Source organism: Trichosurus vulpecula, chromosome 8 (genome assembly GCF_011100635.1).
Source record: "Trichosurus vulpecula isolate mTriVul1 chromosome 8, mTriVul1.pri, whole genome shotgun sequence".
NCBI classification, from domain to species: Eukaryota; Metazoa; Chordata; class Mammalia; order Diprotodontia; family Phalangeridae; genus Trichosurus; species Trichosurus vulpecula.
This window is the reverse complement of record NC_050580.1, coordinates 21,266,141-21,293,140: the sequence shown is the minus strand read 5'-3', so window position 1 is coordinate 21,293,140 and position 27,000 is coordinate 21,266,141. Positions and strand designations below refer to the sequence as shown.

Genomic DNA, 27,000 nt, shown 5'->3' with positions numbered 1-27,000 from the left:
ACCCAGCAATACCACTTCTAGGGCTATATCCCAAAGAGATCATACAAATAGGGAAAGGACACACGTGTACTGAAATATTAGTAGCAGCTCTTTTTGTGGTGGCAAAGAACTGGAGATTGCAGGGATACCCATCAATTGGGGAATGGCTGAACAAGTTGTGGTATATGAAGGTAAAGGAGTACTATTGTGCTATAAGAAATGATAAGCAAACGGACTTCAGAAAAACCTGGAAAGACTTATATGAACTGATGCTGAGTGAGGGGAGCAAAACCAGGAGAACATTGTACACAGTTACAGCCACATTGTGCAATGACTAACTTTGATAGCCTTGGCTGTTCTCAGCAATGCAAGGTTCTAAGACAACTCCAAAAGGCTCATGATGGAAAATGCCATCCACATCCAGAGAAAGAATTACAGAGTCTGAATGCAGATGGAAGCAAACTATTTGCTCTCTCTTTTTTGTTTTGTTTCTTCTTTCTTGTGGTTCATTCCATTAGTTATAATTCTTCTTTGCAACATGTGAAAATGTTTAATATCAATATATACATAGAACCTATATCAGATTGCATGCCATCTTGGGGGGGGTGGAGAAGAGAGGGGGGAGAAAATTTGGAACTCAAAAGCCTGTGGAACTGAAAGTTGTAAACTAAAAATAAATTAATTTAAAAGAAAAAAACAAAACCACATATTTTAAAAAATGAGCAGGATGATTTCAGAAAATCTGGAAAGATTTATATGAACTGATGCATAGTGAAGCAAGGAAAACCAGGAGAACACTGTACACAGTTAACACCTATACCGTAAGGATGATCAACTGTGAATGACTTAGCTATTCTCAGCAATACAACGATACAAGACAATTCTGAAGGACTCATGATGAAACATGCTATCCACCTCCAGAGAAAGAACTGCTGGTGCCTGAATACAGAATGAAACATACTATATTTCACTTTTTTGCATGATTTCTTTTTGGTCCACGTCTTCTCTTACAAAATGACTAATATGGAAATGGTTTGCCTAATTACACATTGTATAACCTATATCAAATTGCTTACTGTATCAGGAGAAGACAAGGGCAGGGAGGGAGGGTGAGATCTGGAACCCAATACTTTAAAAAATGAAGGTTAAAAAGTGTTTTTACATGTAATTAGGGAAAAAATATTCCAAAGAAAAAAGTTTGCCACCTCCCTCCCAAAGGACTTTTCCACAAGGATACTCAATTCAATTCATTCAAAATAATATTGATTGAGCCCCTCTTAGGTATGAGGCACTCTATGGGTGAGGGGACTACAAATCCAGAAACAGTTACTGCCCTCAAGGAGTTCCCATTCTGTGGGGTGGATGATGTAAGTTCAAATTCTAACACGGCCACTCACTACCTCTGTGGTAATCCTCCCTGGACTCGGTTTTCTCTTGACCTCTGAGGTCCTATGATCCTGTGAACAGATGACTTCTGGGGTCTCTTCTAGATGCTTAAGCCTCTATTCCCACAGAAATAACAACCAAGGACATACTAAGGGACTGGAAGAGAGAGAAGGCGCTGGGAAGGAAAGGCCTCAGGGAGAAGGCAGCACCTGGGATGAGCCTGGGGAAGAATAATCATTCTCATACAAAGAGCCTTTCTATAAGGATTGAAGGTTGCAAAGCACTTGACAAATATCTCATTGGATGCTCACAGCAACCCTAAGAGGTGCTATGATGAACCCCATTTTACAGAGGAGGAGACTGAGGTTCAGTGATGTGCCCAGTCACATAGCTAATTTGAAGCTGGATTGGAACTCAGGGCTTCCTGACTCCAGGTCGAGAACAGTTAGTAGGCCAAGTTTGACCAGGAGGGAGGACGTGAAGCGGGGTAAGAGAGGCTGAAAAGAGAGTTAAGAGCCAGTCTGCTGTGGGCCTTAAATGCCAAAGCTCTGGATGCTGTATTTTATCCTTGAAGGAAAACTGAAAACTTTTGAATAGGAAAGTCAAGTTGTGTTTTCGGGATGTTATTATTCTGGGGCAATGTAACTAAAATAGCCCAGCCCCACCTGAATGTCAGAAATCATTTCTCATAACACCCAATCCAATCCAACAAGCCTGTCCCGAGCACCTCCCAGATGCTATGCATTGTTCATACAAAGACAAGATGAAAAACAGTTCCTGCCCTCAGGAAGCTAATATTCTAGTGGACAGACACAACACATAGATGGACAATTATATACCGAAAGCAATCCCCTTTCCCTTTAAAAGAAAAATGAAAACCAGATCTCATGAACAGCCTATCACGAGGTCAGAAGCACAGAGAAACTTGGCAAAAAAGGATGCAGGGAGTTCAGAGTGCACGTCTCTGAGTGTGTTCTTAGGCAGGCAGGAGTCCAGGAGAGGAACCGAGGCCCGCAAGCACAAACATGAGATAAAGAAAAATAAAGTTCACAGAATTCACTCACAAAGTAGCAAATGCTCCATGGGGCTGACCAGTGCAGAAATTACAGCTGGAATCCGAAAGAAGAGGAAGGAAATCTTTCTACTTAACTCACTTCTGCATTCAGAAGTGAGCTGATTTAAGTAACTCCCAGAACCACATTTCTAAATACAGGCCCTGCATTTTTAGCAGGCCACATTTTCTAACTCTGAGAATATAAAACCACATACGAGGCCTATCTGGACTGTTTTCCTATGTACAAAAATGATTCCATTGATCCACCCTCAAGAGGAACGTCAATTCAGCACACGTTCATTCAACTCTTCTTATGGGCCAGGTGCTGGAGATATGAAATTAAAATGAAACAGCCCCTGCAAGGAGCTTATAACCTATCAGAGGGGAGACATGTCCACAGAAAATCTGGAGAAGTAAGGGGGCTAACAGGAAAGGCAATTTGTTAACAATAGAACTAGGGTTCCAGAGGGCACAAGAGAAAGTTCAGTTAACCGATACAAGGACATAGAGTGAAGTGCACCTACTGAGTGATCAAGAGCCGGGTGGGGACTAGTTCCAGAGGAGGCAGAGAAGCCCACAATTGGGGAAGCCTCTTGCCCAAGGTCACAAAGGCAGGAAGAAGCAGAGGCAAATAACTTGAGAACCAGGAAAACAATACACATAATGGCTACAATAATGCACATTGAAAGAATGGTAATAATTTAAAAATCAAAACTGAATGGTGTGTAATTATAATGACCAAGATTGGTCCCAGATAAGGTGATGAGAAAATGTACCTCCCTTCACTGCAGAGGTGGGGGACTATGGGTATGAAATGGTGTATACACTGTCGATCTCAACTGATGCGTTGGATGTTTCTGCTGACCTGCCTTTACCCCCTCTCCACTTTCTTTTTCCCTTTTACAATGGATTCTGGGTAGAGAAAGGGATGGATATATTTGGAAATGATAGTGATGTAATAAAAAAAAATCAATGAAGTTATGTTTTTAAGTAGGAATAAGTCGGTACTAAGCCATCCACCCACCGAGAAACTGAAACCAAAGGTGACCATACACCCCAGCAAGAAAGAAAAAGGCAAATTCCCAAAAAAAAACGAGCAAGTAGGTCAGGGTCTCCCCCTATATTATTACATGAATCGAGAGGCAGGGTGATATTGGAGCAAGAATACTGGACTGGGAACAGGGAAGATCTGGGTTTGAATCCAACTTCGACAAATCCCTTCACTGCCCTGAGCCTCAGTTACTCATCTGTAATCGTGGGTGCACCACTACTTGTACCATCTAACAAACGAGATGATGAATGTAAGACATTATATAAATGTCCATTGTTAAAATTATTATTGCAAGGGAGGGGAAGGGAACAATTAGGGGAGTCCTCAATGAATCTGAGTTCCCTAATTAATTTGTGGAATTTACCAGCTGAGCCTGGTTTAGTGAACAGAACCCCTGGATGTGGAAGTCAGGAACACTTACCAACTGTGGAACCCTGAGTAAGCCCCTTAACCTTTCACCAGCCTCAGTTTCTCCATCTGGAAGTTAGACGCACTGACATCTGAGGCTCTAAATCTCTGGTTCTTTGTTTGAGGTCAAGGAGGGGCATGTCCCTGAGAAAAGCACAGAAATCTGCACTGGCCTCCTGCTTAGGGACCACCGGTGATGCCTGCTTGTTTTTCAGTAACTGGGGCTGCCTGTCCAAGATGAATGACTGCCTGTGACTCAGGAGGATGGACACTCTACATGCCCAGTAAAAATGATCTAATGGACCAGCTCGGCCCTTCCACTGGTTTGCCTTCTCCCTGCTCCTAAGGCAAACCAGCATGTGATGTAGCAGAGTGGAACAGAGTTCTGGGGGTAGGCGCTGGAGCGGGAAGGAAGGCCGTGCATTTGCACAATCTCCTTTCCCCAGGAATCTGTAATCCCTTGAGGCAAGAACACCCAGACATGTGCTCACCCAAGGCTTTGTGAGCAGAGGTCAAAGGCTAAGAGTTCCTAAGAAGAGACCGCAGTAATAATCCTGCAGAAGCCCAAGGGAGGGGCAGATGTGTGCTCCAGCCTGTGTCTGGGAGGGAAGTTCATGAACCCCAGCCTCTTATGAAGAAAAGAGGATTCTTTGGCTCCCTGGCATCATGCACAGTCCATGAATCTAGCCTTCTAGGCAGAGAAGGGAGATTTCTGGGGTGCCTCTTGGGTAACCCCAGGGTGCAGAGCTCTCAGGTTTAAGAACAATGGCTACATTGTCTCCTCTAGAGACAGACCATACAAACGGCCCCTGCACCTGAAAAACTAAAGTCACATCCTCAGGAAAAGCAATTAAGCCCTTGTCAGAGCCTCAGGTCCCACTTGACGACCTGGCATGACTGTGAGCAGTCCTTTAGCCTCCCTTGGTCTCAGTTTCCCCATCTGCAAAATGAGAGGGCTTTACAAGATGACCTCTCAGGCTAGCTCCAGGAACCCCACGTCACGATTCTGACCATACCGTCAACTGGGAAGAGGGCATGCTAATCACTTCTTCCAAAAACATGTTCCCCGTCCCAGGTAGTCTTAAGTGCTCAAAGGGTCTGGATGGAGTAAGAGAGACTCCCTCGAATTCTGAAATGACTGTGTGTGCTTTGTGTGTTTTCCCTTTATGGGCCCCTGTGAGGCCTTTTGTGTCTTCTGCATTCTTTGCAAGGTGCCATAAAGGCCCCACAATACGCATTTATTATTTTTAGTGCTTCCATGGGTTGTTACAGGGGGCCTCGTTATCCATATTTGGGAAAGCCGAGGCGGCACAGTGGAGAAAGTGCAAGAAGACTCATCTTTCCGAATTCAAGTCCAGCCTCAGACACTACGTATGTGACCCTGGACAAGTCACTTAACCCTGGGGCAGCTAGGTGGCACAGTGAGTAGAGTACCAGCCCTGGAGTCAGGAGGACCTGAGCCTCATACACTTGACACACTTACTTGGGCAAGTCACTTAGCCCCAACTTCCCTGCCTCTCCCCGCCCAGAAAAAAAAAGGAAGTCACTTAACCCTGTTTGCCTCAGTTTCCTCATCTGTCAAATTAGTTGGAGAAGGAAAGGACAAACCACTCCAGTATCTTTGCCAAGAAATCCTCAAACGGGATCACAAAGAGTCAGACCCAACTGAAATGACTGAACAAGACCTACACCATATATCTAAGACTTATCTTGAAGATTTCTCCACAATAAACTCAAGTCCAGGGCATAACAAGCCAAAAGGAGGAAATGACCCTTTTGAGTGAGCCCAAACCCTTGTCAGTTAGGATTCTCTCCCCACTGGCATGTACGAAGACTGTGTCCCTTCTTGTTTTCATACATAGTCTTCAAGCATTGCTGTGGCCAAAAATTTCACTGTCCTGTGACCAGGGTCAGCGAGGAGGCTAGTCTGGTTTTCAGTTCGTCCCCTGGGCCGGCACTCAAAACTTTTCCAATTCTTCCATTGAGAAGACCAGCCAGAGCTTGGCTGCCATAACCCTGCGTCACCTCCATTGAATGATGACGATAAGGACTCTGATGATCATTCATTACAAGATTCCACATGCACTTCATGCTACTGAACCCAAACCTGGAGCTATGCAGTTTTGATAAGGAAATTGATCGCAGCTTGAACCTCTCCGAGCGCGGGCTCTGAGAGTGGAGAGAAAGCAGGCAGAAGAAAAAGACCTGGTGTAGAGGCAGAATCGTTGGCAGAAAACAGAAAGCTGGCATTTGAGCTTGCCAGTAAATGACTTAGGTAGTAAGTGTCAGAGCCTGAATTTGAACTCAGGTCCTATGCCTCCAAGATCAGTGCTCCTCCAGCGCTGCCAAGGCCGCTTCCTCTCTCTGTGATTCTTGCTCAAAAATGTGCACACACACATGTATGTATATAGTCTCTCCTCTGGATCCCTGTAAGAGCTTTCTTTTCCCTCCTTGTATAATAATTATTGCTTTACCATTAGCATCCCTCCTCCCATCTCCAGACCCTACCCTGGGCTGCATAAGGGCAGAAATTGTCTTGTCTTTATATTCTCAAAATGACCTAGGATAGGACCTTGCCTGTAGGAGGCATTCCTCCATGTGGGTATTACACAGATCATGACCCCTCCGTGCCCGCCTATCCTGCATGAATTTCATCTATGTTTTCCCAAATTTTTACCACTGAGGATCAACCCAATGCAAGAAGGGCCAGACTCTCTTTCTCTTGGTTTGAGGATACCAATGGAGCCCACTCCTCTTGCTGTGGGACCAAGCCACCTTTTTGCTCCCAGTCACCCATTTCTCCCACATCCTTTACGCTCTTTCTCTGCCATGGTGCCCTTCCCCATCTGTCACTTGTTCATAGCCTGTTCTAGCCCCCATGCTCGCTTCTCCCTCTCTCCCTCCATTACCTCTTGGCTACTTCTCACCTCAAATTCTTGGGCACTTAATCTTAGTAAGTACTTGCTGAATGAAAGATTTTCAACTAATGCTAAGAACTCAAGAAGAAGAAGAAGAAACAGAGTTGGGTTAGTGGGTGCTGCTGATAGGAACAAAAGCTACATAAAGTAAAAAATGAACACTGGAATAGTAAAAAAAAATTAATATCAGCATAAATCAATTTTCATTTTTTTACTCAGTCACTTTCAAGCTTCAGACACACAATCATTGGCTTTTTCTTTCTTGGCAGAAATCCTTACAGAATAAAAGTGTCAATACAGCACATTAACTTTTTCCAAAAACAAAAACTGACCCATGTTTATAATAACTGGAAAAGCTGCTATCACCTGGGCAGCTAAGGAGAGCCGCAGTGCCCTGAGCTGCGAGTCTGGCGTCAGGAGGACCCGAGTTCAAATTCAGCTTCTGACACTTCCTAGCCGTGTCAGTGGGGATAATAATAGCATCTACCTCCCAGACCCATGGTGAAGATCGCAGGAGAGGATAATGGTAAAGCCCTTAGCACAGCGCCGGGCACGCAGGAGGAGCTATACCAATCTTGTGTTCGTTAGTCATTTCAGTCGTATCTGACTCTTTGTGAGCCCTTTTGGGGGTTTTCTTGGCAGAGATACTAGAGTGATTTGCCGTTTCCTTCTCCAGCCCATTTTACAGATGAGGAAACTGAGGCAAACTGGGAGGAGAGACTTGCTCAGGGTCACCGAGCTAGTAAGGGTCTGAATCTGGATTTGAACTCAGGTCTTCCTGACTCCAAGCCCAGCACTCTATGCACTGTGGCGTCACCTAGTGGCCCACTTAAATGTTAGCTCTTGTTATGATTATTATCTGATCCACCCAACAACCCCACAGTGGGGATATTATTATCCACATTTTACAACTGAAGAAGCTGAAGCCGACAGTAGTGAAGGGACTCACCCAGGGTCACACAAGCAGTAAGTGTCCAGGATGCCAGGTCTTCCATCTACAGCCATCGGACAGCAAATAATGTTGGTGAAACCCTTTACGTACACTGTCTCACTTGATCATTACACACCCATGGGAGGCAGGTATCATTACAGTCTTTTACAGGTGAAGAAACTGAGGTCAAGCAGCTCCCCCACCATCAGCCAAGCTGGAGAGCTCTTTTTCTGTAGTATTTCATCCAAATGCTGTGCTTCCTCCCACTTCTGTGACTGGGAAGGGAGGGAAAAAGAAACAACACACCTCAAAATGGGAGGGCTGGACAGGGTGCAGATCGGCCTCGGAATCAAAGGACCTGAATTCCAGTTCAGCTCTGCTACTCACTGTGTGATCCTGGGCAAGTCCTTCCTCACCTCACTCAGCTTCAATTTCCTCAACTAGAAAAGGAGGGTTTAAAATTGGAGCCCTTAAATTACGGGGCAGCTGGTTGGCAAAGTGGACAGAGCTGGGCCTGGAGTCAGGAAGACCTGAGTTCAAACGTGGCTTCAGACACTAGCTGTATGACCCTGGGCAAGTCACTTTACCCTGTTTGCCTCAGTTTCCTCATTTGTAAAATGAGCTGGAGAAGGAAATGGCAAACCATTCCAGTATCTTTGCCAATAAAACCCCAAATGGGGTCACAAAGAGATAGATGCGACTGAAAACAACAGAACAACAAAATATTGGAACACTTACCTTGCAAGAGGGTTTTGAGGGTCAAAGGAGAAAAGTTACTTAAAATGTCTTGCAAATCCTGAAGTGCTAGATAAATAGATCTTGTTGTATAAAATGTAAATTTATAATATATGTTATACAAGATATAAAAGTATATTTTTAGTCATGAGTTTTAAGAGCTATAGAAACAAGCATGGCCATACAGTCACCACCATAGAGAAAAGAAACTGACTCCATGGATGATTCCGTGGTTCCCAAGAGCTGGTATCCAGGGGCCTCCAGCTGAATGTGTTCATGGAACATTCCATCCTGAACCCTTTCTTTTAATTCTTTCACGATAAAAATCCCCGATCCTTCACAGAGACGCTATCTTTCTCCAAACCAGTGTGGCGTAGGACAACCTTACTTGGTAACTTGTAGGTATAACACTGACGGACCTGAGCCTTTATTTCAATTTATTTCACATACATACAAACAAGCAAATATTTCTACATATGTGCATGAGAGGCGATATATCAAGTCAGCCAGCCGTGGAGGCAGGAAGACACTGCCTGTGATCATGAGAATGAAGGGCCCTTCACTTCTCAGCCCAGGCAACTCTCTGAGTTTGGGTTCTTTTGTTTTGAGTACCATGGACCCCCTGGATGTCTGGTGAAACCTAACCCTATGGGCCCCTCCTCAAAATTGTGGCTTTAATGCCTAAAAGAAAACACATAGGATTACACAGGAAAACAATCATATTGAAATACAGTTATTAAAAAAAAGTATTTAAGTTCATGGACTCCAGATTAAGAACCCCTGATCTAAGACTAAGTGACTGATGAGCTGGGAAGCCACATCAGTCCCCCACACCAAGGAAATCAATAGTCTTGACCAAAAAAAAGACATTTAAGTCTATACAAAGACTAACAAGAGAAAGAAAGAACAGACACTTTCAAGTTCTTCCACAGCTAAACAGACCCGCTTCAAGCCGAGTGGTCTGAAATAAACATCCCAAATCAGGCATATTTTCCAAGAGAGGTAAAGATTATACTGTAACCAGCAAGAATGTGCAAGCCAGCAGGCTCCTGGCTTCCTGTTCAGGCCAAAAGCATGACAGACCACTGGACCCCCAAACACACAGAGAAACCTGAGAATGTGATACTGTTACAATTGTTAACCGTGGAATGCAAGGAGATGCTTTAAACTACAAGTTTCGCAAATCTATCTCCAATATTTATTTTTCAGAAGAGCCAATTCAGCATATTGGAGAGCTGAGAATTTAAAAAGAACTCGGCCCTTTCCCACCAGATTGCATGGCAATGGTGAATGTCAAGGCCATTAAGGCAAGTCTGGTTATAGCAGGATGCCGCCTTCTTCCACGCTCATTTCTGTGCAGAGCACAGGAGGAAATACTCAACACTCGGGGTTTTCACAGAGGAGTATCTGAGCTTTGATGAAATAAGAAAAAAGATTCCTTTCTGCTAACAACAAAAGATAACAGAATCAAATGCAATTAGATATTCATGAAAAAAACTGAGTACTGAACTTGTCGATCAGAAAGCCTGGAGACCCTCTCAGCAATTCTGTGTGACTTGGTTCATACTATGTACCCTCTTGGAGCCCCGAGTTCTCCATCTCATCTGCATTACATTCCTCCGAGGGCAGTCCTGAGTCACAAATACAACCACAAGGGAGACAGAACTCTCTGGACACAAAGCACCAGAGAGGCCCAGGCTATCATTTATTCTTCATTCGTTTCAAAGACCATCGTGCAGAGAGATCCTTATGATTGTGCACAGCTGGCTAAGTCTGAGAAATTGGACCAGTCAACTGTTTTTTAAGCTGGCCTATAATTTCATTAGCATATGGAGTACCCAGTGGGACTGGCATCTTCTCTGCAACTCACAGACCTAGAGAGTTGCTTGAGACATTAAAAGATAAGTGACTCGTCCAAGGTCACACAGCCAGTGTGGTACTTGAACCCACGCCTTCCTGAATCTGAGATCAGCTCTATCCACTACAGAAAAGTGAAAGAATCAGACAAGAGTTGGTGTGTGTGTTTTTGCTGATTCGCCAATAACCTGTCCAGCCAGAGCCAATCAATCACTTAATAAGACTACACAAGGATCGGAAGGCTTGGAACATGATATTACGGAGGGCAAAGGACCTAGGATTAAAACCAAGAATCACCTATCCAGCAATATTGAGTATAATCCTTCAGGGAAAAAAATAGACATTCATCAAAATAGAGGACTTTCAAGTATACTTGATGAAAAGACCAGAGCTGAATAGAAAATCTAACTTTCAAATACAAGACTCAAGCGAAGCATGAGAAGGTAAACAGGAAAGAGACATCATAAGGGGCTTATTGAAGTTGAACTGTTTACATTTCTACATGGAAAGATGATATTTGTAACTCATGAGACCTTTCTCGGTATTAGGGTACTTGGAGGAAATACACACATATGTATATGTAAGCATGTAAATATATTATAGATACAGAGAGAGAGAGAGAGAGAGAGAGAGAGAGTGAGCACGGGGTTGAATATGAAGAGCTGATATCTAAAAAAATAAAATTAAGACGTGGGAGAGGAATGTACTGAGAGAAGGAGAAAGGGAAAGATAGAATGGGGTAAATTATCTCATATAAAAGAGGCAAGAAAAAGCTTTTACAATGAAGGGGAAGAGGGGGAAGGTGAGAGAAAATGAGTGAACCTTACTCTCAGCAGATCTGGCTTTTAAGGAGGGAATAGCATACACACCCAACTGAGTATGAAAATCTATTTTACCCTACAGGAGAGAGGAATGGGATGGGGGGGGGAGTGATAGAAGGGAGGACAAACGGGAAGAGGGGATAATCAGAAATAAACACGAGGAGGGACAGGGTCAAAGGAGAAAATAGAATAAATGGAAGGTGGGAGAGGATGGAGGGAAATGTAGTTAGTATTTCACAACATGGCTGTTATGGAAGTGTTTTGCATGACCACACATGTATAACCTATATCAAATTGCTTGCCTTCTCAATGAGGGTAAGTGAGGAGGGAGGAAGAGAGAGAATGTGGAACTCAAAGTTTTAAAAACAAATGTTAAAAATTGTTTTTTACATGCAACTGGGAAATAAGATATACAAGCAATGGGGTATACAAATCAATCTTGCCCTACAGGAAAATGGAAGGGAAGGGGGCAGGGCGGTGATAGAAGGGAGGGCGGATTGGGGAAAATAGTAATCGGAATGCACACTGGGGTGGAGGGAGGGGAGAAATGGGGAGAAAATTTGGAACTCAAAATCTTGTGGAAATGAATGTTAAAAACTAAAAATAAATTAATAAAAAGAAAAAATTAATTAAAAAAAAAAGAACCTACTATGGGCCAAGCATTATGCTAGGTGCTAGGGATACACGTGTATATCAAAAAAAAGGTCCTACCCCAGCAGAGCCTATATTCTATCAATGGAGGGGGGAGGAAAGGAGAAGGGGTGAGGGGGGGACAGGAAGGGGGAAAGGGAGAGGGGGAGAGAGAGACAGAGAGAAACAGAGAGAGAGACAGAGACAAAGAGAGAGATTGATTGATTCTATTGGGGGAGGAGAGACATCAGGAAATTATCCTCAATGTTTTTCTCAGTGGGAGACAGCAGGAGACAGCAAATGGACTGCTGGCCTTGGAGTCAGAAAGCCCCCCCCCCATTCTCCCAATCTCTGCCACAAGAACGTCTCCTCACCTCTCTGAAACTCAGTTTCCCCCACTACAAAATGAAGATATCACCACCTTAGGTACATCCTTTCAGGGTTTTTATAAATGCCAAGAAAATCATGCAAATTGCTGGGCTAACCTTAAGGTGCTTTTTAAACACTGTCATCACCATTATCATCACTATTATTGTATTATTAACACTGAGATCACCTGTCAGAAAAAGTCCGTTCATCCACTTCAGAAAAATGGACCAAACTGTTTCTCTGCTTTTCTGTTGCAATCGAGTTGAAAAAGTGATGGTTTCATTCCTGCCCAAAGTTGGAACAATGTTGCTACTTTCAAAAAAAAACAACTGAGAGACCAGTTTTTCAACTGCCCAGTTGGACCTTCCTCAAACCCTCTCCTGAGCTCAGGCTGCCCGGCTGCCATCCTCAACATGAGAATCTCCTCCATCAAGGATTCTAGTATCCAAACAGACCAAAAGAACCCAGCTCTTACACTTTTTTTAATCTACCCACTACCTCCTTCTAGCAGAGTGTTGGGCATACAGATATTCTTCAGTGGACTTGAGATCTTGGCAGTGTGGATACACTCCCAAGAAGCAAAGACTTATCCACATTCCAGTCCTGGGCAACTCTCATCTACACCTTCCCAAAGAACCGGTCCACTCAGTGTACATCGATTGGGGGAGGGCTTCCTGAGGACACCCATAAGTCTCAGATGGTCAGGAATCTACCAGCTGCCTCAGCCTCCCAGGAACAGGGACCACAGGAGTGCCACTAGCCACCACTCCCAGGCTGGACACTTCTTTGCGGGATATGTATTTCAGCCGACTCATAACAACCAGGTACCTCTCACAGCAATCTATATTAATAACCAGTAAAAGCCTGTCGATTGATTGCTAACACAATCAGGCACGGAATCATTTCCTGTTCTGTTTTCAGACATCTCCAGCTTATTTTCACAAGGCTCTACGGTCACCCTTTTGTCCATCTAACTTGGTGAAGCCCCCCCTTACTTGGAGCCATTCATCATACAGGTGAGACAAGGAACGGGGTGCCCACACCTCTCTCAAAAGAGCATCTCTTGCTTTAATGGAGAAGCTAAGATCCCAGTACTTAGTTAGAAGGTCAAAGAGTCCTTGCAGAGAAACACTCCACTCACAGGCCTTGTTTGGGGCCTTAGCCCACCTCCAGATAATCTTCCCTTTAATTAAAACAGCATGTGTTTCATGTAAACATAGAGTTTTAGAGTTGAAAGAGAGGTGAAAAATTGTGAAATCCAACCTTCTCATGGTGGTGAAGAAGAGCCCAGGGCCCAAAGAGGCCCTGCTCAACGTCTCAGAACCAGGCCTGAAATCCAGCCATCCAGCCTCCCATCCCTCCTCTCCCTCCCTCTCTCTCTCTTTCCACCCCTGGATCCCAGGGTCTTTTCCACTAGACAAATGCTTTTTAATCTGGGGGGGCAGGGAGGGTGGGAATATGCAGCCTTCCCAAAGACTGCCAAAGCCCAGGATTTCAGGGGTGGGAAAGATCTCAGGGGCCACCTGGGCCAACCCAGCCTGGGAACCGGAAACAACATTCTCTGTTCCCACCCTCCTCTCAAAAATCTGTAATACAGCCTTAAGGTTCACAAAGTTATGCACATGCACACAAACACACACTCTCCTAGGAGAGCTGTATTACCTTGGACAAGTCACTCAGCTTGCCCAGGCCTCAGCTTCCTCATCTCTTAAAATGGGGGGTTGGCCAAAATGGCCTCTGAGGACCCTCCTAGGTGTCTATAATTCCCTGGTTATTATCCCCATTTTCACGATGCAGTACTGAGACTAAACTCTACCTTTGCTCACACTGGTCCCCTGACTCCCATCCAGGGCTGTTCCCACCACGCCACGTCCCTCTCCGTACCAAGGTCAGCCAACACTAGGTACTCTTCTTTATATCTTGCTTCGTACCTCCCACCTCCCTGGCACATGCAGTTAGCAAATTAAGGCATTCAAGCTAACAAGTTTTAATGTAGTTGAAAGTCGAACCTCCTACCAAGTGATAAGAGGGTCCTTCCCTCCAAGCCCCTCGTGGGCTGCTGCCTCCTACTGGGAGCATGTCCTGACACTGCCCCACCCCTCAGGGCTCTCTCCTAGATGCAATTCATTGGACTGACTTTGTCCACTCCTGGTGTTCCCTTCACTGTGCACATGCCATGCTCCCTCAATGGAATAGAAGCACCTCGAGTGTGAGGAATGCTTTGGTTTTCATCTCTGCACCCAAAGAGCTTTGTATATTGTTGTCTGACTCTTCATGGTCCCATTTGGGGTTTTCTTGGCCAAGATAATGGAACAGTTTGCCATTTGCTTCACCAGCTCATTTTACAAATGAGGAAACTGAGGCAGAGTTAAGTGACTTGCCCAGAGTCACACAGCTAGGAGGAGTCTAAGACTGGATTTTAACTCAAGTCTTCCTGACTCCAGGCCTAGCTCTAACCACTGCATCATCTAGCTGTCCCCAGTTAGTACACAGTAAGCACTTAATAAACATTTAATAAAATACCCCTTTGGATCTGTGATCTCACCAATATGGACATTCCCTCCAAAGATGCAGATTTCAACCCATCCATGCCTGCCCATCCTGAGACTCTTGTCCTTGTCTTCCTATAAACTGACCACAGGGTGTCTACCCAGGAGGCCTTCCTGTCTTTTTCCTGATATCAGAAGGATGCTAGTGGAATGCTTAGCCCATCTCTATCAACCTTCACCATGTGACTAACCCACCTTCTCTTCCCATCATACATTTCTCTGATAACATATTTTACTCCTGTTACTCTCCAAAGCCCCTCATTCACCCATCATGGGTTAACAAGATACAACATATAACCAATAAATGCTTGTTAAAATCGGTGCTAGAAGCAATGAAAGATTTATTAGGCGTTGGTATACTAAGCATAATTCCAGATTACAAAAGGAAGACATGAACTCAAAAGGCCAAAAAATTTTAAGCTAGAAAGGGAAAAAAAATCAGATTGCTCTGAAAAGACACAAAAGAAATACAACTCTTATATCGAGGGGTGGTTTTTGTTGTTGGTTTGGTTTGGTTTTACAGAGCATGATTAATCAATAGATCATCTTCCTTGGGCATTGAGCCAATCACTGGAAGGTACCAAGGAGCTGGAATCCTGCTGGACCCATCTTTTTTCAAGCAGCTTCCTATGAAGCATCCTCATAGCCCAATATCCCCAAGAGGAGAGGCCTGTGTCCCTGGAAGTCATTGGCCACACAGGCACAGGTCAGTACCTTCCACTGACCTTTCCCCAGGCTCCTTGGGTCACAGAAGTCACAGACACTGCTTAGCATGGGACTGAAAGTCCTAACAGCCCACGTTTCCTGCCTCGGTTCTGCTCGCTTCTCATTGCACACTCTATATTCCAGCCTGGCACATCATCTCGCACCTCCATGCCGATCCTACAAGCCTGGCATGCAGGTCCTCCCTCCTCCCCTGTACCTTACAGAATCCTTTTCTGCTTTCAAGGCTCAGCTCCGATGCCACCTCCTCCCGGAGCCAATCGGCCAGTTAAGAGGCAGAAGCAGTCAGGAATACAGGGGTTCAACCCCACCTCTAACCCAAACAGGCTGTGACCCCAGGCAAACCACAACTATCAATTACAAATAGTAATCATAGCTAACATTTATACAGAATGTACCAGGCACTGAGCTAAGTACTTTACAACTGTTATCTCCTTTGATCCCCATTTTATAAATGAGGAAACTGAGGCAAATGGAGAGTAAGCATCTGAGACTGGATTTGAACTCAGGTCATCCTGACTCCAGGCACAGAGCTCTATGCACTGCTCTATCCTACCCCCTTTTCAGTTCACTTTTGTATGTTGCCTTCCCCCATTCGAATGTAAGCTCCTTGAGGGAAGAGGCTGCCTTTCTTTTTGTTTCTTTTTGTATCCTCAGCCCTTAGCCCAATGCCTGGTACATTGTGAGCACTTAAAAAAGGTTTGTCTCCTCCCTTCCTCTCTCCCTCCCTCTCTGCCTTCTTTCCTTCCTTCCTTCTTTCCTTTCCTCCTTCCTTCTTTCCTTCCTTCCTTCCTCCCTCCCTTCTTTCCTTCCTTCCTTCCTTCTTTCTTCCCTCCCTTCCTTCCTCCCTCCCTTTTTTCTTTCCTCCCTCCCTCCCTTCCTTCTTTCCTCCCTCCTTTCCCTCCTTCATTCTTCCCTTCCTTCCTCCTGTCCTTCTTCCCTCCCTCACTTCCTTCTTTCTTTCCTCCCTTCCTTCCTCCCTCCCTTCCTTCTTTCCTCCCTTCTTTCTTTCCTTCCTTCCTTCCTATCTTCCCTCCTTCCTGTTGTAATAGTCCAAATGAGGGCCTGCATTGGGGTGGCAGCCATGTGAATGGAGGGCAGGGGACACAAATGAGAAATGCCATCGAGAAAGAAGCCAGATTTGGCAGCGGCCTGAACACATGAGCTAAGGAAAAGTGAAGAGCCAACCAGGACGCCTGGCAGGGCGGCAGGGCCCTCAACAGTAAGAGGCAAGGTTGGAAGACAGGGAGTCTTAGAGGCAAGGACAACAAGCTAGCTGAGGTTCGGCCCTCCGTGGGACATCCAGTAAGAAATGTCCACCAGACAGCCCCTAACGTGGGACCGACGCTCCCGGGTCAGATTCGCTGGGACCTGCACATTCATTATCATCGAACCCAGGTAAGCTGATGAGGTCACCAAATGACAGCTTGGAGAAAAGGGAACCCAGGAGAAAGTGTTGGGGGACATTTGCTTGGGAGTGTGAGATGAGGAGCTGCCAAAGGAGAGGGAGAAGCTGGAGAGAGCGGTGCAATAAAAACCATAGAGGGGATGGGACGCACCCCCGGAACCTGCATTCTGATAGGGCAGCTCCAGCTTCATCTCTCCCAAGGGCGAGCCTCCATAACGCTGCCTGAAGTTGGTGGAGATACAGACAGAAAGCTGGGCCTTGGAGTCAAACCCAGCCTCAAATGCTTACTAACTGTGTGACCCAAAGCAAGTCACTTAACCTCTGTCTGCCTCAGTTTCCCCAATTGTAAAACAGAGATCATAACAGCATCTACCTCCAAGGGTTGTTGTGAAGTCCAAATGAGATAGCTGTAAAAAGTGCTTAGCCTACTGGTAAACGGTAGGCACCATATAAATGCTTATTCCCCCCTCTCTGCCCATTTCAACACCTTGCCATTACCCCTTCAAGTTCTCCTTTATTCCTTGATGTGTTGTCTTTCCACATAAGAATGTAAGTTCTTTGAGGGCAGAGACTCTTGCTTGTTTATATTTGTAAGCCCAAGGTTAAGTGTGGTGCCTGGTACATAGTAAGCACTTAATAACTGCTCTATCTCTATTTATATGGAGGAGGTAAGCTACAGTGTAAAGTGCTGGGGAGGGGTGAGAAAGTTGAAGGTTTGAGAAAAGGTCACTAAGACTGGCAACCGAGAGATCAGTAACTTGGGAAAGAGCAGATTCCATTAGGCGAGGTCGGAAATCATATCTCAGAGCATTTAAAAAAGTGAGAGGGGCAGCTAGGTGGCACAGTGTGTAGAGCACCAGCCCTGGAGTCAGAAGGACTGAGTTCAAATCCAGTCTCAGATACTTGACACACTTATTAGCTGTGTGACCTTGGGCAAGTCACTTAACCCCAATTATCCTGCCCTCCCCCCCTAAAAAAAAAGAAAAAAAATCATTAAAAAGAGAGTGAGAGAAGAATTAGAGACAGCAAGCACTGAAAAGATAAAGGATGACCCACTGGCCAAGATGCTAGGATCTGGTGAGGGGTGTTTTGTTTTCAAATCTGTTCAGTCATTTTTCAGTCACGTCCAATCCTCCATGACCCCATTAGGGGTTTTCTTGGCAAAGATCCTGGAGTGGTTTGCTATTCCTTCTCCAGTTCATGTGACAGATGAGGAAACTCAGGCAAACAGGGTCCCACAGCTAGGAAATGTCTGAGGCCGGATTTGAACTCAGGAAGAGGAGTCTTCCTGATGCCACTATGACACCCCCGGCTGTTTTCAATGGGGGAGACTTAAGCAGCAAAGGAGAGTCAGCGGATGAAGCCTGTCTTCCTTGCTGTTGGTGCTCTCCTCAAAGTCTCCTGCCTTATTTTGCCCAGATCCCTTCCTACCATGTTTTACCCTCATGTAGGTACATAGGATCTCCTCCCCCAGCCCCACAGCCTGTCATTTTCTTTGTATCCCCCTAGGTCCAGCATGGGGCCTTGCACTTAACTGACCAATCACCAAGCATTTATTAATCACCTACTATGAGACAACCACTGTTTGCTAAAGAAATGACATCCGGTATTACAACCCTCCTTAGCTCAGTTACCTCAGTAAACAATGTAGTGCCTGTGCAGCGAAACCTCAGGAAAATGGAGGTGAAAGTGAGATAGGCATCTTAGCTCGTTGACTTGGACCACTTCCACAGGTCTGAGGGCCATCGAGGAAGGATATGCAGGGACAGTAATAAAATGGAAGGATATGTATGAAAAGAAGGAAAGATGGGCTGGTCACATGGCAAGAAGAAGGGACGATGGCTGGGGAGCCAGAGTATTCCACTGGTACCCTGGAAGCGTTCAAGAAATGGAGGAAGAGCCCCTGATACGTTAGGTCACCCCCTCGTGGTGAATGTTTGGAGACCGCACACAGGAGTTGCACAGAATGGGCCAGTATGAATGGCTGCAATCAAACCACTAGAGGAAAGGCACAAACTGATGCCATCTCGATTGATCTGAATACATGAGAGAGAACTACGTGCTATATTTACTGAGCGCACATTTAGGTTCCACGTTTTTAAGTTTAAAAGCAGATGAATAGAACACCTGACGCATCCTGTGTGCTTTTGGCTTTTTGTTTTATACTTAGGGGACTCAACTAAAAAAAAACCAACTCCCCTCTTCTAAATGTCTACCCAAACCTCCATCCCCTATCACGCCACAGGCAAGAGCAAAAACCCTAGAAATAGTCCTGTACATTCGCACCCTTGGAACTTGACCTGATTGCTGGAGATGGGGGCTGAAGACCAATTTCTCATGACTAAATATTAGAAGCTGACCCAAGCGTCCATTCCTAAACCTGATCCTAGTCATTCGGTCAAATTTAAAAGGAATTCCCACACATTTAACAGAAGCACTGCCTGACGAGGAAATAAATTTTCCATCTGACCTTAGTCCAGAGCAAGAGCTTTTCAGAAGTACTTCCTCGGGACCTGTCAGTGCTGGGAACAGAAAGATGAAAAATGGTCCAATCCCTAACCCCAAGGAGATAACAATCTACTCCCAGGGAGATGACATGTATACAAAGAAGCTTGGTGTATGACAAATATGAGGGGGGAAGAGAGAGATGACAGCGTGTTCTAAAACATCTGTGGAAGGAAGGCACAGGTGGAGCTGGAGGGAGAGAATGTGGCAGAGGGAGGAGAGAGGGGGAACCAAGTCAACCCTCCTCACCTCATTACACATTACTCTCTTTGGCCTTGTTACATACAACATTCCACCTCCCCTCGGTACCTTTGTACGGGGCATCTCCCAGGCCTGGAATGCATGGGAGACAGACACAATGATATCAGTAATGCCACCTGTTCTGAAGCAATTACCTTTTTTTAAAAAAAGTATAATTTTTAAAGGTTATTCAATTTCCTACCCCTTTTCCCCAAAATGTGTCTACGCACCTCAGTTCTTGGAGGATTCACTGGTCATTTTAAACGTTAGCTAGAAGGATTTCTGAAATCAGGACTCTTTCGTCCTATCAACATTTTCCCTCTTGGAATTTTTGGTCCATTACATAGAAGAATTTCTCTACCAGCGAAAATATAACTGATTAAAGATTAACTTACCCCCAGGACAGTCTCATTTGGAAAGAAATTCCAAACATTATAATCTCCAAATCACACTCTGTACATTTAGGGAAAGACAATCTTGTTGTTAATTTGCCCATTTCCCTCGGAGACCTCCAATCCGGTTCTTTTTCCCCCAAAAAGGATACATAAGAGCTACTGAATATGATAACAAACAGATCTGATTCATTTTAAAAGAAAATAGCCAAGGATATCTGGCACTTATTAACAAAAGAACTAATACAAACGGAGTCTAAGATTCCAAGAAGTTTGAAGGTGCTAATTTTCTGGCGTGTGTTGAGGGGATGGGGAAAGGACAGCAGCAAATCTGTCACTGTCGCCGTAGGGAACTCCTGATCTGAAAATCCCTCCCTGATATAGGTCAGCAATCGTCTCTAACTTAGAGTCCAAGAGCTGCCTGTAACAGAGCCAGTAACTGATTCCCAATGGCTCCTTCAGGAAGACTGGAACCCAAGCCTTCCTAACTCCTCCATCGTCTATGTACAGCTGCCTCTCAGCAACACACTTAATACATGCCTATGTAATCATTCAAAAATTATGAATGCACTCTGAGTAAATATTTGCACCACACACAAATTACATGGTAGCCCTATTTGTTGACTCAAAAGTAATCAAGGGCACAGTCGTTTGTCTGAAGACCTAATTAATTAAGCTCGCTGAAAGTTGGGACGGCTTCATTCTTTTTCCCAGTATTCCAGGTACCTAAAGCAATGCCTGGCACATTGTAGGCACTTAATAAATACTTGCTAGTATTTACTGATTAATTGGAGGTCAATTAGAAGTGGAAACATAGGGGCATCTAGGTGGTGCAGTGGATAGAGCACCAAGCATGGAGTCAGGAGGACCTGAGTTCAAATCTGACCTCAGCTGTGTGACCTTGAGCAAGTCATTTAACCCAACTGTCTCAAAAAAAAAAAGAAAGAAGTGGCGGGGGGAGAGTAGAAACACGGACCTGAGTTCAAATTCAACCTTTGACACATAGGCAAGCTTGGGTAAACTCTCCGAGACTGTTCCCTCACCTGCAAAATGGGGATAAGAAATCCATCCACCCCAGGGCTGTTGTGAAGATCAAGTGCAATGATGCACATAAAAGCTTTGCAAACCCTAAAGTGTCATTAAAACACCCATTACGATGACGGCTACTTTGCCTTCTATTCCTCACTGGGCCCAATTTCTTCATGCGGGGTTCGGTAGACAAGTCCCTTTGTCTGAGGACTAAAGGTACGAGAAGCTTGCAGGCTTTAGGGGTAAACATTCAGTTTACTGCATTAGGTGCTGGGACACTGGGGAGGGAATGGAGCCCGAATGAACTGTCCTTGCTTATAAGAAATGAGTTTAGGCCAAGACTGCCTAAGTGTTCTGGGTCAGGGAAAAGTGCCACAAAAACCACATGAAGCGATTCTGTGCAAGGCTGTACTTCTGCTACCTCTTTCTCTCCCAACGGTAAAGGGACAAAAGAAGTCTGATGGCAAGAGATCTGTTTTGTGCCTACAAATTTTGGAGGAAGGGAAAATGAAGCCTGTGCACACCCTTGCCCACTTCTCTGGGACTCAGTTTCCTCCCCTATAAAATGAATGGATTACACAAGAGGACCTCTGAGATCCCTCCAGTCCTAAAGGAGCATTAATTTCGTTACATCTTTTTACAATAATAATAGAGGCTTGTCCCAGGACTTTTTTCTATCTAAATTCCATTGAAAATATGGGAACAAGATAATTCAAATAAATAAACATCACTGCCTTTTGTGGAGCATTCTAAGGTTTAAAGCATATTTGACATATTACGTGACTTCATTTGAGCCTCACAACAATCTTGGAAGATGGGTTCTATGGCTAGTATTACATCCATTTTACAGATGAGAAGAGAGATGAGGCGGCTTGTTCCTGGTCAGATAGTTAGGAAGTATCAGAGGCAGGATGTGAACTGATGTCTTCTTGAAGCAAGACTGGCCTTCTAAAGACCACGACCTCTCAAGCCCAAGGCCACCAACCGCAAAGGAGGACAGTTCTTGGCCTAACAAAGGAGCTATCCATTAAAGCAAAGTTTTAAACAAGCTTCGCTGGTTAAGACAACCACCAATAAAGCACGTATATGCCTCTCAGAAACGGGCCTGACACTTTATAAACAGGTGATTCAGAGAACAAAGATGTCAACCCACAGAGGAAGCCGATGAGCAGCTGATTCCCACTGAATCACAGAAGGTCTGGGATAGGACCTCAGAGCTCATCTCATCTAATGCCATCAAATATTACAAATGGGGAAACTGAGGTCTAGAGAGGGAAAACAACTTAACCAAGGTCAAGTCGCTATTTAGTGTGGAATTAGAACCCAGGTCTTTGCATTCCAAACCCCATGTCTAAAGAGACACTTCAGTGTAAAGACACTAAATGATACTGACTTTGTAAATGCCTAGAAATTCCTCTGATCTCCTCTGGCGCTTCCTGTCTGCATGGTATACGCTGGTGTTCAATCTTTTCTACATTCGTCTTTCCCAAGTCAACCCAAACACATCCAAGAAACAACTGTCTTGAAATGTCTCAAGAGGGAAGGATATTTTTTTGAAGCATCCAACTCACGAGAGAATTTTTTCTTTACTGATATTCTCCTTAAAATATTTTGTTTTAACAATTACAGTTTTCGTCAGGAATGGAATACCTAATAAGTGACAACTAAAATCTGCTATACCCAACAAAGAAAAGGTTGCTACTTGCAAATATGAGATATGAAGCCTTTATCAAGTAAGATGAAGGAACTTTCCTGGAAAGTTACATAATTCAAAACACAGAGAAACATCCTTCTCACACCATCCAGATGGTTTTCCAAGAAGGAACAAGTGAGGATGATGGCAAATGTGCAGCAGACCCAAAACCAAAGGGCGAATGCCCCCAGTTGTGCATTTCCAAAGTGATTATTTTGGAAAACATGTTGTCCTCTCAGAAAAACCTGCTCCATTGTCCCCAAAAGGTCTCAAGTGACTACCACAAGCCCAAAGTCCTCCAAAGCTGAGGTGCCCTCCTAACAAAGTTGAAATAAGGGATGGGAGGGTTTGAACAAGACCTGCTCTGCCTTGAACTCATCCTTGAACTCGGTTAACCTTCACAGGAAACTTTGGGTAGCTGGTTCACTGTTAGGCCTTTATTTTGCAAACTGATAATCCTTACAACCATCCTGGTTTCTTACTGTTATGCCAAGGAAGGCATGAGTTTTTCAAGTCACCCTGGTCATTTACATTTTCCGGGAAAGTCACAGTTACCTTGGGCTCCCTCTAAACTCTAAATGCTAACGTGCAAAGCCAGAACTAGTTGGGAGTCTGGCATGGCTACAAGTTTTTCTGGTTAGGGAGAGAAAGGAATAAAGCAGGAGTTTAAAACCTGCCCTCTGTTGCTCATCTTCATTTATCCTGTATGTTTGTTTGTAGTCAGACGTTTACACGGTCTTCCCCTTTAGATGTGAGGGCCTTGGGAGCAGGAGCTGTCTTTTCTATTCCCAGCACTTAGCACGGTGCAGGGCACACAAGCGGCAGTTAACAAGTATTTGTTGACTTGACTTGTGGCCTCGATTTGTGAGACTCAAACTACGACGCCTATATTCCTAGGAAGGGAGACATATTCTGAAATGCATTTGACTCAGCATGTGTCCTCCTAAGCCCAGCAGGAGATGCAGGCAACTCTGTGCTCACACACATTGGCACTGCCCGAGAATCTCCCCGGGAGATAGTCACAGCTCGCCCTCCCCCCCTTTCATCCTGGCCCTTTCTGCCCAAATAGGGGGTGGGGTGGGAACCCCATCCTAAAACGTGAGCCTCATCTCCGAGGCCCCTCAGCTGGAGGAAGTGGATACTGACATGGGGAAGGGGGGAGGCGGGAGGAAAGTGACAGAAAGAGAGAACGCGCAGGAAAGCGGACGTAGGCCGAGCTTGGCCGTGCTCAAGGCGGCATCCCGCCCCAAGTTCGGGTGCCCTTGGTGTTGTGCCGGTCCGAGGGCGCCCAACTTCAAGTTTAAGTGCCTCTCCCAGACACCTCTCAAGAAAAAGTTTGGCTGCCGGTGGGGTCAAGTCCCGGCGATCCTCCCGCCGGCGGGGGAGTGGAGGAGGGGGGTGAGTGTCCTAAGTTAGCAGCGGGGCTCCTCACCCCCCAGCTGCTGAGGGATTCCCCCCATGGAGGCCCTGCTCCACTCCGCTGGGGGAGACTGGAGGCGGGGACGGCTAAGGAGGGCGAAGGGAGGAGGAATCATTTCCTCCAGGCCCCCTAGGCCAGGAGGGAAGAGGAGGGCTCCGAGAAAGTGAGCAGCAGCTGCTGCGGAGAACCTGGAGCCTGGGGGGACCTGGGTCGGGGGAGAGGCGCCCGAGCTGGGCAGGGAAGGGGATGACCAATCCCGAGCACCGAGGCTGGGAAGGAAAGCGCTTTGTTGACCTTAAAGCGCTATGAAAAGGCTTCCATCCCCATCCTCATCTAGGCGGATTGTCAAGGGAGCAAGACTTGGAAAGGGCGTTAAACATCATCTAAACTGACACGCACCCCTCGTTTCGCCGATGGGGAAACTGAGGCCCAGGGAGCCGTAGTGACTTTTTGCAAGAAAAGAGAGGGGTGTCCCAGGTAAGCCGGGGCTGCCAGAAGCTGCAGGGGAGGGAGAGGCCTGGCGTCCGAGGGGAGCAGAGGCTGGCCCGGGGTCCGAGGTGGGGTAGGGGGAAGCTACCTTGTAACATGGCCTCGAGTTTCTTTCTGTCCACGCGGAAGCGCTCTTCGCTCCACTCGGGGCTGGGCAGGGGGCCCCCGGCCAGGTCGTCCTCGGAACCCGGCACGGGCGAGTCGGTGCTGCGCTCGCTCGTGGAGCCCGGGTCCGACTGCGCCGCCAGGTAGCCCGGTTCGCCCTGGGCAGCCATGGTGTGCGGGGGCTGGGGCTCGGGCTCCGGCCGCCGTCCCCACCGCCGCCGCCGCCTCCTCCTCCGCGGGCGCCGCCGCAACCGCTCCTCCTCCGGCGCCTCCGCCTCCTCCCCTTGCGCCTCCTCCGCCTCCTCGGACTGGCCCTCCTCCGCCTCCCCGGCCCGCTCCGCTAGCTCGCCCCCCAGCAGCCCAAGCCGCCGGAGCCGGAGCCGGAGCGGCCGCGCCCTGAGCGCATCCCCGCGCGGGCCCCCCCAGGCTCCCGGGCCCGCCCCCGCCGCTGCCCCTGGCGATGCTGCTGCCCTCGGCCCCGCCGCCGCGCACTGAGCGCCCCGCTGCTGCCGCTGCCTGGGCCGCTGCCCCAGCTGCTGCTGCCCGGCCACCCGCCGCCCAGGCAGAGGCTCCATCCGCCCCCACCCCCTCCTCGCGGCCCGGGCGCCCCCGCCCACCCTGGCCGCCTCGGCTTTCCATTGGCCCGGACAGGCCACGGGGGGGCGGGGGTGGGGGCGGGGAGGCGGTAGGACCACCCTCGGCACCCACACGCACCACGCACACACGGACCCCCAGCCCCCGACACACACACACACACACACACACACACACACACACACACACACACACACACACACACACACACACACACACACACACACACACACACACACACACACACACACACACACACACACACTCTCTCTCTCTCTCTCTCTCTCTCTCTCTCTCTCTCTCTCTCTCTCTCTCACACTCACACTCACACACACTGCCCGCCAAACCAATGCAAACATCCCACCCATCCTGACTGTCCTCCAATGTACATGAAATAACCCTATCCCCACCTCCACCCCAAAATACACATGACTCATACCGTCACAAACACCTCAACATCCCCATTGCCTCCCATTCAGATGCATACATCAAATGTCACACCTATCCACACCGCCATGCCTCCTACCTCAGTGGACACACACACTGCCCTAGAGGAGGTATGACGTGTAGGAGAAAATCAGCAAACATTTATTAGGCACCTGTTCTGTGCCGGGGATACAGAGAAAGGTCAAAGACAGTCCCTGCTCTCAAGGAGTGTCCAGTAGGGGAGACTAAGCAAACAAGGGCACAGCCTTGGCCTGTACTGGACACAGCAACTTGCTGCCTTTCTGGTGGGGAAACTGAGGCCTAGAGAAGTGTAGAGACTCACCCCAGGGTCACATGGCAGCTGATAAACAAATGGGATCATGGATGCAAAACACTTTGCAAAGTTAAAGTGCTATGAAAATGCTGGCTATTATCCTGAAGGAGAAAAAAAAAGGAAGCATTTATTAAGCACCTACTATGTGCCAAGTACTCTTAACAAGTGCATCTCATTTGAGCCTCACAACAACCCTGGCGGATAGGCATTGTTATTATCCCCATTTTGCAGATGAGGAAACTGAGGCAGACAGCGGTGAAGTGACTCACCCAGGGTCACACAGCTAGTAAATGTTCCAGGCCTAGAGCTTGATCCACTTGGCCACCAGCTGCATAGAAGTTCTTTCTCTCCCCCCCCTCCCATTCTTCAGAATGTCTTGACCACACTCCCAGATAGCGTAGTTGTGTGTCTAAGGGGTTTCATGACCCTTAGTCAATCACGACCCTTCCTCCATGAACCATGCCCTCCTCCTCTTCCTCTCACCTCACCCTCTTCAAACCTTCCTAATGCCCTCTCTTTGTTCTTACCATAATCTACTTTGCATCGTACTCAGAGACCAAGAGGGGCCTAACATAGTTCTTGGTCATATTGGGAACCTGAACTCAAAAAGAGATGTAAAGGTTAGAAGGACATGAGGGGAAGGAGGTTAAACGTTTACAGGGATGGACAAGGTTCACTCTGGCCCTGAAACAGTCCACTTTAGGAGATGGGTGGATGCCTTTGGGCCAGAGCTGGCAGCAGCAAGGCCGGAGACAGGAGCACAGCAAAAGGGGGAAAAGGAGGCTCTCCCCACATTGTGTTTCCCAGGCTCAAGGAGCTCAGTCTCAAGAAGCAGGGTCCCTGAGTCCTTCACCTCCCGAATGACTGGCCTGGTGCATTCTGGGAGTCAAACATCAGTTGGGGGAGTCTATATTTCCTATATTCATTTGCTCATTCCCAGAAGAAGATGCAGTG

The 27,000-nt window shown here is 46.6% G+C and overlaps 1 protein-coding gene across 1 annotated transcript in view; it reads right to left on the bottom strand.

The window, feature by feature from the left end:
* Positions 1–24,878, bottom strand: part of BICC1 (BicC family RNA binding protein 1) — a 279,063-nt gene extending 254,185 nt beyond the window's left edge. The window contains exon 1 of the mRNA XM_036769596.1: positions 24,676–24,878. Coding sequence (XP_036625491.1) covers positions 24,676–24,862 — 187 coding nt within the window. The 5' untranslated portion in view covers positions 24,863–24,878. The remainder of the gene's footprint in view (positions 1–24,675) is intronic.
* Positions 24,879–27,000: the final 2,122 nt, after the last annotated feature.